The 16,526-nt window shown below is 37.4% G+C and overlaps 2 protein-coding genes across 2 annotated transcripts in view; one reads left to right on the plus strand and one right to left on the minus strand.

The window, feature by feature from the left end:
- Positions 1-571: 571 nt before the first annotated feature.
- LOC113575287 (urotensin-2 receptor) lies at positions 572-2,928 on the minus strand. The gene has a single exon (XM_027006710.2). It carries the CDS (start codon positions 2,926-2,928, stop codon positions 1,798-1,800), a length of 1,131 nt encoding a protein of 376 aa, XP_026862511.2. The 3' UTR covers positions 572-1,797.
- Positions 2,929-11,527: 8,599 nt separating this feature from the next.
- kcnj14 (potassium inwardly rectifying channel subfamily J member 14) overlaps positions 11,528-16,526 on the plus strand; it is a 14,492-nt gene continuing 9,493 nt past the window's right edge. The window contains exon 1 of the mRNA XM_027006711.2: positions 11,528-11,718. The gene's annotated coding sequence lies outside the window, so the exon portion shown is untranslated. The remainder of the gene's footprint in view (positions 11,719-16,526) is intronic.

Raw genomic sequence — 16,526 nt, forward strand, 5'->3', positions numbered from 1 at the left:
ATGTTGGCTCTGTTCTGAAGTAGCGTTCACTGCTAAAACCATTTGCTATTAAAGTGTCTGCGCTATCTTCAGTGGTCTAGTAAAATTCTCCCGGAGAGACTTCGAAAAGACTGCTGGCCAGGGTCCACCATGTAGCACATGTTCACACACACCTCCACATACAATACTTGTTCATGTGCATGATAGCTTTGAAGGTAACCTGTCACAGTGCCATCACAGACATCACATACACACACGAGCAAGCACTATCTTACATGTCTTCCACATACGAACATCACTGGAAGGCCACATATGTAAAGTAACTTAGTATAGTCACCTAAACATGAGATATCAGCATTAAAAAGAAGGGGTCGCAGGATCAGTGTGATAATTTAAGGACCTTTATCACATTTCACTTGGCTTCAAAAGAATTTGTTTTCATTTGCCTTGATACTTGATACCTAAACAAAGGTAAATCAGCACAAAAGGTAACACCACCAGGTAAGCCAGATCATCTTTTTACATAGATCTACCTTAATAACCATGAACCATTCCACCGACTTCAGTATAAATATATTTATTCATGCTTATATATTATTTTATGCACCACAAATGCATGTATATAAATGCTTGTGACTATGCTTCGTGCAAAGCAATGCATGGAAAAAAAGCACAACAAAATCACAATGCAGTTCACTATCATAAAAAGGCAAACAGCTGTTCAAAGTCTGAGTCTTTGAAGAGTCATGGTATGGATGCAAAGCACAAAGATGCCTTCTAAGAAAAGGCATCCAGCGGTCAAATACAGTACCGATTCCAGAATGTTTAAATCTGTGATTTTTTAGGCACAAACCTCAGTCAGAGCAAAACCATCAGAAAATTATAGTCAGTAGGACAAGATTTCTTTGCGGAGAACTGACGTACATTACTGTTGTAATTTTTAAAAGTTCTGATTAAACACTGAAATTCTGACTAAGCAGTACACTGCTACACTGCTTAGGAAATCAATGCAGTGCCTTTTCACACTGACATATAAACAAAATGAAAATAAATCAACATATTAGCAGTAACTGCACCCAATCACCTTTATGCCAATTAAATAGTGAACCAAAGTGTGGGTAAAAAAACTCATCCATTCATAAATACATGCCATCAGAGCTGACATAATTGTTTGCCTAATTGTAATTTATCAAATTCCAATGGGAATTGTCCTTTAGCTTTAAGCTAAATTCAGATGAAGTTGTTCCCCCTTTCATTTAAACTAATAAAACAACTTGGTTTTTAAGTAGTTCACACCTGAAGTAAAAATGACACCCCACCCCCACCCCCAGGTAACTTTCAGATCATGACAAAACTTGTGTTTTCCTTTAATGTTGTCTTTGGTGTCACCTCAAACAGATGTTCTCTGCACTTTAGTCCACTATTGTATTATAAGATGTTTGAATGAAAGAGCCTTGTCCCCTAGACATTTGCAAGCAATGCTACTTTAAAAATGCATTTACATTTCAATGCCGTTATCAATAATGCTGAACAGGTTCTCCAGTGTGTTCTAGTCCATTGTATCAAAACCTTAAAGAACACTGAACTTAGATACCTGGACAGGGAAATTAGACCACTTCTTACACTTGCCTGCACCAAAAAGGCTTAAATCTTAAATCTTTAGTTGACAGAGCTGCAAAGAGTGCATTTATTCATGGGAATGGAAAGGACGAGTGTTTTCACAGGGGCACAGAGCTGCTCTTTGGGCAGAGGGATGTGGCTGTGCCTTTTATTGGGGAACAGAGCTCCTCTTTGGGTAGAGGGGTGCAACTGTGCCTATCACTTGGGGACAGAGCTACTCTTTGGGCAGAGGGGAGTGGATGTGCCTTTCATCTGCCTGCTGGTCCGTTGCCGCTTGCCTGTCAGTAGTGTGTAGAAAAATGGATTCACACATGAATTCCCATACGTCAGCCCTGTCAGTATACGGTTAACTGTAACCTGTGTGCCTGCAGGCACCCTGCAAAGAACGTCTGGTCGATACAGTGGTAGCAGTTGCCAGATCCAGAATGGGAGAAAACAGGCCCAGAATGTGAGCACAATCCCTAGAATCAGAAGCAACACTTTGGGCCGAGGGGCCCGGGGCGGGTATGTGCTGCTTCCCCCGGCCCAGGCTGTCTGCGTCTGAGAGACCCAGTACAGCCTCCCCAGGGCTGCATACAGGCACCCGATGGCTAGTCCTGGTCCCAGGATACTGGTGCAGAACAGCACGCTGAGGTAGGCTTTGGAACTCTGCTCGTCCCATGCCGGAACACACAGCGTGCCCTCGTGGTTTTCCCCATCCTCCAGGTGCAGGGTGATCATCATGGGCAGGCTGAGTGCCAGGGCAAAGCCCCAGGCCAGAGCCACGCGGAGCAGGCCTGAGGAAGGGGCTGAGGAGGCAGCCAGCGGGTGGGCCACGGCCCGGTAGCGGTCCAGGCTCATGGCGGTGAGAGTGAAGATGCTGGCGTGCATGGTTAGCAGGTCCAGACTGAGCAGGAGTCGGCAGCCAAGCTCACCGAATGCCCAGTCTGACGCCAGGCTGTCGTAGACGATGAAGGGAGCAGTGGAGAGGTAGAGTAGATCTGCCAAAGCTAGACTCAGAACCTGCAGGTGAAGAGAAGAGGAGGAGGAGGAGGAAGAGGAGCCAGAGGAAGGCAAAGGGGACGAGGCTTGGAGACAAGGGGGAGCCGTACAGCAGTTAAGTGCCATGCGCCTCCTTCTTGGGCCCCTGCGGCGTTGCATGAGAAGCCCCAGTGTGTAAAGGTTTCCCAGAATGCCGAGCAGGGAAAGGAGTGAGAGAAAGAAGCAAAAGAGAACTGTGGCCACACTCGGGGACGGAGAAAGTGAGGGGGAGGAGGAGGGGGTGGAGATGTTAGGGAGGAAGGCATAGGTATAAGATGGAGAAGTGGAGGAAGAGAACGAGACTTCCATTTGGCATGGACACGAGAAGCTTCAGTTAGGCAATTGTCTGAGATGTTAATGTGAAATGTTGAATGTTAATCTTAGAGTTTTGGGGTTATGAGCTGTGAGAATAGGATTGTTACAGCATCACAGAAAAAGAAGGTAATCTGTTAGTACTCTGCTCATATGAGTTAGACGTAAGAGGGAGAGATACATGTGGAGTGAAGACAAAAGCAAATAAAGGATAAGAATAAAGCTAGACTGAGCTACACATGCTTGAGTTTTAAGTCATTTAATGGCTAAAACATAAAGATATATTATTAAAATGTACACGATAAGATTATCACGCTAATCAAAAAGCATCAAAAACGCCAATGACAATGTCACAGAAAACATAGGCCTAATTATATAATCATATGTGTAGTGTCCTCAGTTTCCTGTCCAACATACTTCAGAGTTGACACTTTGACAAAAACGATAACGTTGTTAACGTCTTCAACATTTTTTAAAATTCTGCTGGTGATGCATTTTGTTGTCAGACATTCATTTCTTTCTTACATATGCAAGTTGTTGCTAACAGACAAAGGCGGTCCACCTACACAGTGTGCTGTGGATCTCACCATATATTAAAGCGGGTTGACAGGAGTACCGAGGCAGTGTTTTGTCTATGAGGGGCTTCACGGGGGTAATCAGTAATCAATTGTTCACTTGTAAGAAATCATTCTGTGTTGGTCAATGTTAGGTGAGGGAAAATATTTTCAACACTTTAGTGGGAAAACTGTTCTTATAATTAGCTTTTATAATTATGTTCAAAACTCGAATTGGTTATTAGCTCAAGATAGGCTGTTCTCGTATTATGAAAAAAATATATATATAATTTTACTTACTGCATCATCATTGGCATTATGAATTTACTGTAAATAGCCTGTCAACGTTTCCCGCCTGTACGTTCCTCAGCGGTAGGCTACTCTGGGGTCCGCTCTATGAAAGGTCTATTCTTTATCACGGAGTTTGTAACATTATCTGCGGGAAGATCAAAGCCGTGTATAGGGGCATACTTGCGGGAAGAATGTAGACAGCACATGGTGACCCTTTAAGCGCGAGGATTAAGTGCTACTGTGGAAAGGAGACATGGGATTAAAGTGAATTTAAGAAAATATGCAAAAACAGAGAAAAACCCTTAGCCTTCAGTGCGTTAAATTGTAGCCTACTGAACTTGGTTGCCTCCTAATCTCATCTCTATGTGGAGTTCATCTCAACGAAACCGACGATATTGCTTTAGTAAATAATACAGTCGATGGCAGTGTTAAGGTGATATTTCAGTCTACAAAAAAAACAAGATTTAGTGTTTCTGTAGGCTAATTCAACCCTATACATTTTATTGTGTATTATGAGAAACTAAATAAATAATGTACTTAATACAAGCAACAAATTTAATCTAGTTAACCTGTTATGTCTACCTGCAGACACGTCTTGTGTAGCCTGTGTTTTTCTTTTTCTTTTTTTCGTTTTCTTTTCAAAACTGCACTTGAACTGATTTAATTTTAATTGTAATTTTAAAATAAATTATTTGATCTATAAAAATTTATTTTAACAGTACTCTAGTAAAATGTATAGTCTCTAGAAGGACCATAAGCGCATATATGAGACATGTCTAATAGCGCGATCCTTCAATTAGGTTACTAGAATATACAAATGACAGAGAACAATTATCATCATAATTGTTCAAACAGTCAAATGACAGACAAGGAAAATAAAGCATGTGGACCACCCAATGGCGTGATTTATAACAATTACTTTTTCTTGCATCTCTTATATTTACTAATTTTACTTGTGTTTGTGACGCTTAGGATCAAAACTGACCAATTAAAATTACTGAACAAAGCAATTAGTGTAAATTGAACTTACCATGGACTACAGTGTCAAGAATGTTATATTCCAGTTAGTCCGCACTGGTCTGTCCGTAAGAGAGAAACCGTAGAGGGGGTTCTCAAATTTCCCTAAGACGAAAATCTCAGTCCTTAATGCTTTTTCATTTTTAAAATGTGCCCATTGCGGATAAATCCGTTTGAACAGACCTGTGTTGAGGATATGTTAACATTCGTTGATGATTAAACACATTTCTTGTGAAAACTTTGAGCTCACGCTGAATCCCGCTCACCTTGCGTACCTCGCGCCTCCTCTTCTGACTCGTTGGATGTCTACGAGCGAAGAAGGGAGGAATAGGAACGGATGGGGCGGGGGTGCGTTAAATGAACACACATCATGGATGACAATGTAGTTAGACGTTAGCGGCGGCCGACCTGGCATTGACTACGATTTCGTTGGGTTTTTTGGGGGGGTGGGGGGGGGTGGTTTTGTCTCGTCTGTCTCGGTTTATTCTTTGGAGAGTTAAAGTAGGGTGTATATGAAGTAATGCTGAATTATTGCTTTAGGCACGCTTACGAGCTATACAAACTTTAGTTAAAATACAATACATTGAACATAGTAAAATCTCATTTACAAGGTTCAAAGAAATTTGAGTTTACCATAATAAAGCACTTGTAGGCTAAATGTCTGGTAGCACTATTTATCTATATTAGGTCGTTGCTTCATGAGAAAAGAAAAAGATGACTAAATATGGAAGTTAAGGCCTGCTTCAAGTTATACGAATAAATACCCTACTTTCGAGCATTCAGATTAAACTACTAACCACACGACAAGCGTGTTTTAAATCTATTAGCCTACCAGAGACCCTGGTATAGGTTAATCATTCTTTAAAAATGCTGGATGATATACTGATATCCTGATATTTATGTTACTTTCCAAACCACAACCGAGGCAGTGAGTTCAAAACAATTTAATCACAAATACTATAATAGTCCCTTAGGACCATACAGGAATACATTACCAATAAAGGAGAGAAAATGTTTGAAAACTGTGGCAAAGGACATTTTCATCTCCTTAGTTATGCAAAACTCCACATGAGTTACATTGTATACATATAATATTCATACTGTATTCATATCCACATAAGAATTATAAAAAAAAGAAACTTGAAAACTAGAGCAGTGTAAGTGATAGAGATGAGAGAAATATATGTAAATATGTTTGTTAGGCAGTTGTCTATTCTGGAAGGAAAATGCACTTTAGAATTTTATATCATAAGTGTAAACACGATTCACACATAAATGTACTAAATATGATTAAAATACAAATGTAAATGTACACAATATTTGGCCTTAAGCAAAACTGTGAGAAGCTACTTAAATGTGAGTATACTCGTCAGAAAGCAACTTTTTTTTACAGAGATTTAGTCACATTCATAAATTATGAAAAGTGCACTAATTATGAAATCAAATTCTATTACACTAAAGTTGTTACATGTCTTTAATGTATTCTTAAGACCCAGAAATAGCAAACGGACCTATTAAACACATATGAGCTTGTCAGTGCACACATGCCCTTTCCTGTAAAATGAGGATGACTCATAGGATGAAGGCAGTCCAGTGGAAAGGAACATGTGTCTAAGCCACTGAACAGAGAGAGAGAGAGAGAGAGTTATGGCTCTGTCTCCTTATAAGCTACTGACACCAACTTCAGCTTCACTCCCCATGCCAACACACACATACACACCGAACAGAAACACCACACGCGTTTCATGGCCAAGACACACATATCTGCACATCCAGCACACGTCAGAGGCAACACACACATCACCAACACACTTCTACTTCACACCAGCACTCAACACCAATACCGCTAACACTCAAAGACATGGCATGAAAAGAGGGAGCACCAGAGTAGCTTCAAGAGCCTTGCTCTCTCTGACTCCCTCCGTATGGAAGGCCAAAATGGACGAACAGCAAGCGTTGTCTCTCTCTGGGGAGAGAATCTAACATTTTTACAACTCACGATTTCTTAATAGCTGATCACCCAAAATGTTTTCTACATTAGACCTGTTCAGTTATTGTTTTCTGTGTATATTAAGGTTTTGTGGGTGTTTATGTCTGTATCTTCTTTGTAAAAACAACTACCAACATGTTGGGACAGGCCTGTTAGCCAGGGTCCAGTGACAGAGGTTTGCATGTCCCAGGCATGTGCTGTGTGTTTGCACACATAAGATGGACAGAGACAGGCACCAGGCTTGAGACGAGAGCAGTGAACATACCTCTCCCTGCAGGGTGTGTGGAATTTCAACAAATACCTGGCACAGGCCTGCCAAAATAGGCAGAGGGGACATGGAGAGGGAGAGTCAGAGATTATTTTTGTGGTACTTTGTGATATGGTGACACAAATACATTAAAAATACTGATATAGCAAAATTTATTTGGATGTTTCATATAGGGAATTTAGCTTACAATGTCTTGTAGCGAACATAGATAACTGCAACTTATAACGATATAACCTTTTTATAGGAAATATAATGAACCAGTTCTTATAGTGAATATAGCTAACCTTATTTATAGGAAATATAACCAACTTATAGGAAATATAACTAGAAGTCTTTATATGGAATATAGCTCACCACATATAACTAATCATTTCAGCATATCTTTAACTTAACAAAGCACTGAACATCACTAATGGTGAATTAATATCAACTAATTTCAAAGGAATATAACCATAAATATTTACCAAAAAACTAAGGAAAGGAAAAGTAATTAATCACAGTAACCTGATTGCCACAATTTCTCCTCATCTATGACAGAAAACCACTGTTGCTGAGGTAGTTCCACTCTTGGTCAGAATGTAGAGGGTGTAGAGTTCTTGGGGGGGGGGGGGGGGGGGCACTTTGTGTATTTCAGTGCTATTCATTATAGAGAGGACTGCAATGATCAGGTTATTGGAAGAATTATGTCTGTCAACATAAACATCAATGGTCCCCTTAAATTTGCAAGTGTCCTTGTGCTTTAACTACATTATGTTAATTAATTCTCTAAAGGGTTTGACTGTCCACTGACAGATTTCCTACTTGTTTGCCTACATCTGAACAGCAGATTTAATTAAATGGGCGGACACTTTCACATGTAACAAATGGTTTGTTTCCCTTTCTGGCTAAATAATCAAGCCCAAGATGAATTACCTATCCACCATGTCTGGCATTACAGCCTGTATTCTTGGTCTCTACCAGAGCAGGTCAGTTTCCTTGACCTAAGTGCTATTCCAATGGGCATATGACACAATTGTTCAAATTAGAGTCATTTTAATGCTTATACCTCTTTTGAATATCAACACATAACTGATTTTGTTCCTCATGTATTTTACTAACTACCAATAATAAAAATAAATAACAGACAATATATTTTTTAGAAAACCGGGATAAAATAAAAAATAATTAAATGTCCTTAGGGTCATATATTTAAGCAAGTCTTCAATTTTTTGTTTAACTTCAATGTGTTGTTAAAGATCATCATTGCATGACTCCATCATTATGTTAAGATCAATTATCCTTAGTTCAAAGATCAGAGTAAGCTGCAGAGTGTTATAAACACATTTAAAGCATAGTTTTCTTGTGTGGAAGAATTCAACATTTTGACATAGGAAATAACATTTTCAATAATGTGTGGTTGGCTCTGTCTGAAACTGGTTTACTCACCAGATGGAAGCAATATGGACCTTGGCACACTGCGGGACTGCAGGCTTGGCAGATTCTAGAACCCACTAATTCCAATTCTCAGGTCTAGAGTTAACCTCTGGCTGTGAGCTAACTTTAATGTCAGCAAAATCAAGTTTTGGAAAGACTGAAATGAGAAAGTGTATACTATGTGTCATATTGTTATTAACATGAATAAAAGCCTGACAGTGTATAAAGAACATCTGAAATTATGTAATAGGTAATAAAGTTTTATTTAACTATACTCCAAGTTCAAAGCTGATTGTTGTCAGAGCTTTGCATTTAAATGCAAATGTAAATCTAGAGATACATCTGAAGATATAGTCACAATTGAGCCATTTTGTGCATATACAAAAATACAGACCCACACCAGCGGTTTTTGACTACATGTGTGCAACAGTTAACTACCATAGTGAGTCAAAAATATATATATTCTACATTTGAGTGTACTGAGAAAAAAACCTAATGATTAGTTTTTACTATAGACAATGAAGTACATTTTAATGCAATTTTTTTCATTAGTAAATTCACTCTCAAACCTTAACATAAAAACATTAAAGTAAACATATCTGTAGGTGATATGTTTTACTTTGGATACATTTTACCAAATAATTTTAAAATTTTAAATCCAGCCTATTTTTGGACTTCTGGAGCTTTGCTTTTGAATGATTTAATTTCACTTGTAACTTTCACCTTTTCTCACTGGTGTATGAGGCCATCTGAGCATGTTGGTTTTTTATGAGTGCAGTCTTGTTTGAATTTAAAATTTTAGAAACTTTGCATTTTCCTTGCTTTTGACTTGAATGCATTTACCTTAGTTGCATGTCTTTCACTCCATACATTTTTCCCTAACGATATCTTTATTTTAGTGAATTTAAAGCACTTTGGTAAACTATGGTTGTTTTTAAATGTGTTCTCCAAGTATATAATATTATTTCTAATTTTGCTCAAATGAAGGATTTGTGTAGGTTAATTATTCCATCCCTGGAAAAGAGAGACACTCAAATTTATGTCAGATTTTTTTTCCATTTTCACTGCACAGACATTATAATTAACTAAGAGGACTTACTACTTTATTAAATTGTAATGGTTCAGTTCATTACATTCAGAAGCACGTGAGTCAATTTCTGGATCAGCATACTGTGATAAATATATGCATGGTCTGCAGATTCAAGGTCTTTATAAATATAGCTGTTTCACAACGATATACCACTCTGCCCTCTAGTGCCTGTTTTTTGGCATCTCTACATTATTATTCTGACCTTCACAGCACAGTTATAGTATTAAAACATCACCTCTCAACAACATGAGGGCTTCTATGGCTTTTTTAATGCAATCTCGTTTCTAAGTAAAGTAAGGCATAAGCCTCGTCGTTTGTGTACTCATGTAAAATGATTTACAAGTAGACAGAATGTCTTTCCAAGTTGCAGGGTTCCATTAGAATTAAAAATCATCTGTCATGACAAGACATGTATAAGAGGATGTGACATACTCCATATCATAAGCTAATCAATCATACACAAATAAATGACAAGAGGTAGTCCAGTGCACATCAACTGTGAACATAACATATGGGAGTGATGTAATTATCATTCCCTCCTGTTTCTCTCTCCCCTTGCAACTGTATGCCTGCAGAGGGTTTTCCACCGATCATGATTGATCAGTCTCTTTTTTCACTTATGCAAGCTTAGAGGCAAGCTTAGAGGCAAGCTTAGAGGCAGTCAGCAGCCTCGTTCGTTACTGTCCTTTGTAATTTACACATTTTAAGGTGAAGCATGTTAGGCAACACCACACAACTTGACTGTGAGCTATGACTGACCCACATTTATGTTCAGTTCGAATGTGATCTCTGTAGTCCGATAGTGGTAAAATAACTTTTGACAAATCAAGTATTGGACATGAGACATGAGACCAGTGGCGGTTATCCTTCAGAGCTATCAAGTTCATTAAAGCGAGTTGAAAAAGGGACAAAATAGATGTTCCTGCCAAACTAGCAGGTGCCTCAGCGGAACTTTTCCTCCTGGCATGCGGCAGCACACAGGAAGGCTTCTGAACTGAAATACTTTTTTTCAAAATAAATGATAATAAGGATGAAAATCTAAGGAATACATTCAGAAAATAAAAATGTGGTGACAACATAATGAATATTAATCCTGTTACATTACCCTTGACTATGCAAATTTTGAATAAACATTATTAGAAATAATGTTTATGTATTTCCACAGCTATACAGTATTTTTATATTTATTTTTTTAAAAACCTTGAATATTAGTTTTTCTGCTCCGTGAGTTCAAGCAGCAGAGGCACATGGCATCAAAGAGCACAAAGATAGGCCAAGCCTCTGATTCTTCTTTTTCTATTTCAAGCCTTATAAAAATAAAGGTTGGGAAGAGTGATGTTCATTGCACTTAGGGTCCACATAGATTAACGTTTTCTGCCATGGAACTTCAAGTCTGTACTTCACAACGTTTGAATAAAAATCTAACGTGAAATATTGTGAAGCACGTTATTGATGTAAAATATATATTGCAATGATTTGACAGGATCAGACTTATTTACGTTGCTTGCGGAGCTTTTTTTTTTTTAAATCGCAACAGTTTCTGTAGCTTCGTTATATGTATATGCTCTATTTAAAATCTGTTAGATGTGATGAAATTTCATTTAACGTCTTTTAACTAAAACTACTGTTTTGCAGCACGAATACTTGAGAAACAGAACTCAGATAGAACTGTCAAAAGGAAAGTAGAACAGGGTTGTCATACGTTTTATTATAAAATATCAATTATATATTTACTATATACATAGAAACACTATCACACAATTCTTCACGGCAGAGAAACTCTAACTTAATCCGATGTTATTTTTACATTTTATTTTTCCTTTTGTGCATGATGTATACAACTTGATCTCCTCTTCACAATTGAAATTTGTGTGTGTGTGTGTGTGTGTGTGTGTGTGTGTGTGTGTGTGTGTGTGTGTGTGTGTGTGTGTGTGTGTGTGTGTGTATCTAATGCGCGAGAAATAGGCGCGAGAGATGCAAAGTGCGATGTCCAGCTTTCTGGCTTGCAGAGAGCGCGCGAAACAATGTGTGGAAGGCAAGACTGAAGTCTTTATACAACGCTACAACGTTTCAAAGGAGAGAGTTTATTTCTTCACACTAATGAAGATTTCACGATAGTGGATACCTTAGTGCAACTGGATGTTCTTCTAACAGCGCAGTGACAGTGAGTGCCAGTTTCTGTTTATTCTGTGCCTAGACGCTTAAACGCCAAAATAGGAAGAAAAAAAAGAAAAGAAAAACTGACGAGACTAACAAGAAAGCGGTTGAAGTTCGCAATAGCCCAGATGAGAGGTTCTGACAGATAATGTTGCGGTTGTCGTATTCCTGAAAATAAAGTCAATGCTAATAGATAGGCCTAGAGGCATTTTGTTAGCACTTCCTACAACAGTTTAAACTTGTATTTGCATTCACTTTGAGTTTGTTTATTAGACTGCAGAAAATAAATTATAAGGAGGTAACAATTAGAGTAGAGTAGAAAAAGTAGAAATGCCTACTTGGTATCTGCAGGACTGAAGATTTGTAAATGGACAGCCAATGTGAATGGAGAGTGTTACCTGAATGTTATGGACAAATGTGATCAATCTGGTCCCTCTGGTGACATTCACCTATTCATATTTTAGATTAAGTCTTTAGCTGTTATAGTGACCACGTCAAGGTCACTATAACGTCAACATGTTAAACAAAGGTCAAATTGTAAGGTTTGGGAAGAGGACAAAAGATACACTATACAATAATATACTTAGCCTTCAATTGAATTGCAAGCACTCTTTTTGATTCTCAAACAAGCCCTTTACTTTTTAGTGTAACTAATATAACTTATCATTAAAGAAAGATAGGCCTACTGGTTCATACAAAACAAGAACTCACTTGTAAAAATTCGGTCAAACCATTGTTCAACTCAAGTTGATTTATACAAAAATGTTATTATTGGCCAGAGTTTTGTTCTCATTGGGTTTTCCTGCACCTGGATACATGAAACTTTAATTTCTCTGTAACATTAGCAGAATTAGAACGTTGTTCGCACAGTTTATAGCCTCTAATATGGGAATTATTTGTTGCAGCAGTTCACACAATTCGCATGTATAACTAACTATACTGGAAGTATTAAAATGGTCCCTGAGGTAGCAAATCAAAGACCATCTTTCTGTGATACCTGTGTTTCTACACTCTGTTACTCTGTATTTCTACACTGTCACTAACAGAATTATAAAATTAATAATTTAATTTATTTCCTAAAACACAAATTTAACTAGAGCTATATAATTATACGACTGCTTTTAGGCTGCTATATTAAAAGCACATCACTACAAGATCATCATGTTCAATGACTTGTTTCTTTGGGATTGAATGTGTTCTTGAGTGACCAGTGAAAATAAACATATAATCTGAGTTTATATTTATAATCTCAACATAGCAGATGTTGTGCCACTCTCATGTTGTAAGAATAACAATGTTTTTACTAAGAGAAGTACATAGCTCACTCCTATTATTCCAATTGCAGTTTTTTTAGTGGACATCATATTTTTGCAATTATTTCAGATGCTGAATAAAATTCCTAGGAAGGTAAATATTAAGATTAGTGAGTAAGACTACTGAACAATTTAGTGCAATAAATGTTATTTAACATGTCAGTATGGCAGCAAACCAGCTTTATATTTGGTTTGACTGCATGGCAAAACCTTTCATCCTGGCCAAAAGCAATATGTTATTTCTGATGTTGTGTTATGTTGCATTGTTAATGTTGTTATTTTACATACTTTAAGTAAGTACATCAGATAAAACCATCATTCCAGCATGTAGTAAATGACTAAGTACCAAATTAAAAAAAAAACAAAAAAACTGCTTTTCCCCAAAGAATGCATTCACGTTCCAATAGCTAACCGGGTGTTTATGTCTAGAGCAGCATGGGGTGGAGGGATGAAAACATCATTCCACTCAGAGACATAAAGACAGATAGAGAGGGGTAAGAGTGAAAACACAAGTTTTGTTAAAGTTTTGGAAGACATTGATATTGATGTAATATTGGAAAAGATCAGAGATGATTAAATGAAAGGGAAGGTAACATCTGGCCAAATCAAACTTGTGTACTTTCACCGGAACCTGAGTGTGAATCCTGACAATGCCATAGCTAAAAGTCTGAAAGAAGTTCAATTGGCCTTGCTCTCCAGGTGAGAGCTTCCTCTGTACCGATGATTTACAGTGACGGGGGCCAATCCTGGGCCTCAGTTCATGTACATAGAATTAAGCAGTGGGAAATAGCCTCCATTTGCATTCAGTTTACCTAAGACTTCAGGTGAGCAGAATTTGGAAAAATATGTTTTTCTCAAAGAAAGGTTATTTGGCCTCGTTATATACAGGGGATTCAGACTGCAGGTGGTAACTGCTAATAACTAACACAGTTAGTTGGACAAAATACACTAGAATTGGGTAGAAGAAGGGAAGTAATTGTCTATTATTTGCACTAAAGTGGTCACAAATTAGTTTTATGGAGAGCCAACTCTAAGGATGAACCCATTCTTTTCTGTCCAGTTGCTTAAGCGCATTATACTTAATTACAATGAATATAATCAGAATAAAGTAAGTCTGTAAGTCTGTAAAGTAACAACAAAGATTCACTTCCATGTAATTGCTTTCTGAAGTCTGACACTGTGTAGGTGGCCTGTGAGAGCCAATAACAGAATGTATATGGTCAGCAGCTTTGCATCATACAGTCTGACATAAGCTTAAGACTTCACCTTCAGTTTGCCATACAGTGTGATGTGGAAGCCACTGTTAAGGGAGTACATCTTTTCCAATATGACCCAGCCTTTAATAAGTGTGTTTTTGAATATTTTTAGCTCTCAAGCACCAGTTTATCACCACCACACCTCGCCAGACATGTGCTTGGCTGTTGTTTGTCTTACTTGGATGGATCACTCATGTACATGCAAGCTTTCACATTTCAGTTTACTGTTATTTTTAGAAAGTACTCACTCCATATCTCAAGCACTATAAATGATGAAACTCAGGATCTCAGGAATTCTTCCCCAGTGGACTTGATAAGTGATAAACCTCATTACTGAACTGTGCATGTTTAACAAGCCTTCATCATATCTATGTTAGTGAGTGTCCATTAGGCCAAGCCCTGAACGTAATTTCAGAGAGTTTCATACATAGTGATAACTGTGACTCTGACATTAAACTCTCAGAATCATTAAAGAGCTTAATTTAAGATAAGATAGCCTACAATTAGCATTAATTACAACTTTCAAAACATTGCATTTCAATTATTAATAAACATACTTTTATACCTATACTGATGCTGGAAAAGACAAAGAGACAAACATAAACATGAGAGAGAGAGAGAGAGAGAGAGAGAGAGAGAGAGAGAGAGAGAGAGAGAGAGTCATATTGACATATCAGCCCGTTTTGTGGCCTCATTTTGTAGCACAGGGACCTTGATGGCAGTATTGACATGGCACACATGGCAGTATCTGGGCTGCTATATTCCTGTTGTTGGTGGATTAACATAAAGGTCAGCAAAAGGAAACAAGAAATTTGTAGATCAGCATATAAAGTGTTTATTTGGAGTTTAATATAAAACCAGGTGAAACCATAACATTCACTTGAGCTCTTGAATATGGGTGAATCTACAACTTTGGGCACTTTAGGCCTTGTGAAACTTGTGAAAAAAGGTCTCTCAAAACACACTTTTCACAGTCTATAGTTTAATAAATTTTACTAGTAAGAAGATCTGAAAGTGGACACTTGCATCACAAGTGAATATTGTGATTTGAGTTTTTCATAAAAGTCATGAACAAATGGCATTTCCATCACACCTCAAATAATCAATTTTATTAGAAAATAACTGAACATAATAAATCCTTTTTAACAAAATGGCTTTTTAACAATTTTGATTCCTTCATTAATTAAGTGTATTTGGTAATAAAATGACTAAATGGCATTGATAATGTATGTATTTATTTGAAATCTAATGTTTTAACACATTTAAGTTAGTAACACATTTTAAACAAATAGATTGTGTTACTGTACCAAGAAGACAATGGTCCTCACATTTGAAAATGTTTGCATATAAATTATTTGCTTTTTTTGCTTTGTTTTTCGCAAAAATCTGTGTAGTTGTCTAAATGATGGGGTGTAGTGGAACTCACAGTGTGTGGTGAAATGACAATAAATACACTTTGAATCCATTTTGTCCACTATTATTTTTTGTCAGTATTATAGAAAATGCAAAGCTCATCAAAGGAAAGTATTAAAAGGGTAAAACAGACATGCATGCATACTGGTGTCTGTATATGTCTTAGGGTATCCAGTAATGTATTCTGTAACATTCAGTAAATAAATCGTTTCTGTGAAATGCAAATACACAATAACTGGTTTTGTTTAAAATCTGTTTTTGCTTTTAAAATTTATTTTAATTAGTTTGGTGATTATAGAACTACAGTACCTTGTATGAGTATTCACCCCCTTGAACTTTATTTACCTGTTGATGTGTTACATGGAAATGTCAGGAATCCACCAAATAGTCCATAATAGTGAAGTCTAAGGGAAATCAAGTTTGCAAAATTATTCACACATAAAAAACATAAAAATTGTGACTACATAAGAATTCACCTCTATTGCTGTGAAAACACCTTAGTTTTGTGCATTTTCTGTGCAACCAGTTACCATCTAGAGGTGGTAAAGTTTGTTACCAGACAAACTTAATTCGTTATTAGGAAATGCAAAGAACATGGCACAACCACAAATCTGCCTAGACAAGGCCACCAATCACAAGTCAGTGAGCAGTTAAGGAGTAAATTTGTAAAGTGTCTAAGAGGCCAAAGGTTATTCTGAATGTGCTGGACAGATTTGCATGTGAGATGGGAAAAGCTGAACAGGGGACAATTGTTTCCTGGACAAAGCTGAAATGGAGAGAATGGAGAGATGACTTTATGAAAAAGGCATGTTAGAGACTTTAATGTCTAATGA

This window comes from Electrophorus electricus, chromosome 10 (assembly GCF_013358815.1).
Source record: "Electrophorus electricus isolate fEleEle1 chromosome 10, fEleEle1.pri, whole genome shotgun sequence".
NCBI lineage: Eukaryota > Metazoa > Chordata > Actinopteri > Gymnotiformes > Gymnotidae > Electrophorus > Electrophorus electricus.

Bases quoted from the DNA above. Each gene is read 5' to 3' on its own strand.
- LOC113575287 (XM_027006710.2), bottom strand. From the start codon at position 2,928: ATGGAAGTCTCGTTCTCTTCCTCCACTTCTCCATCTTATACCTATGCC.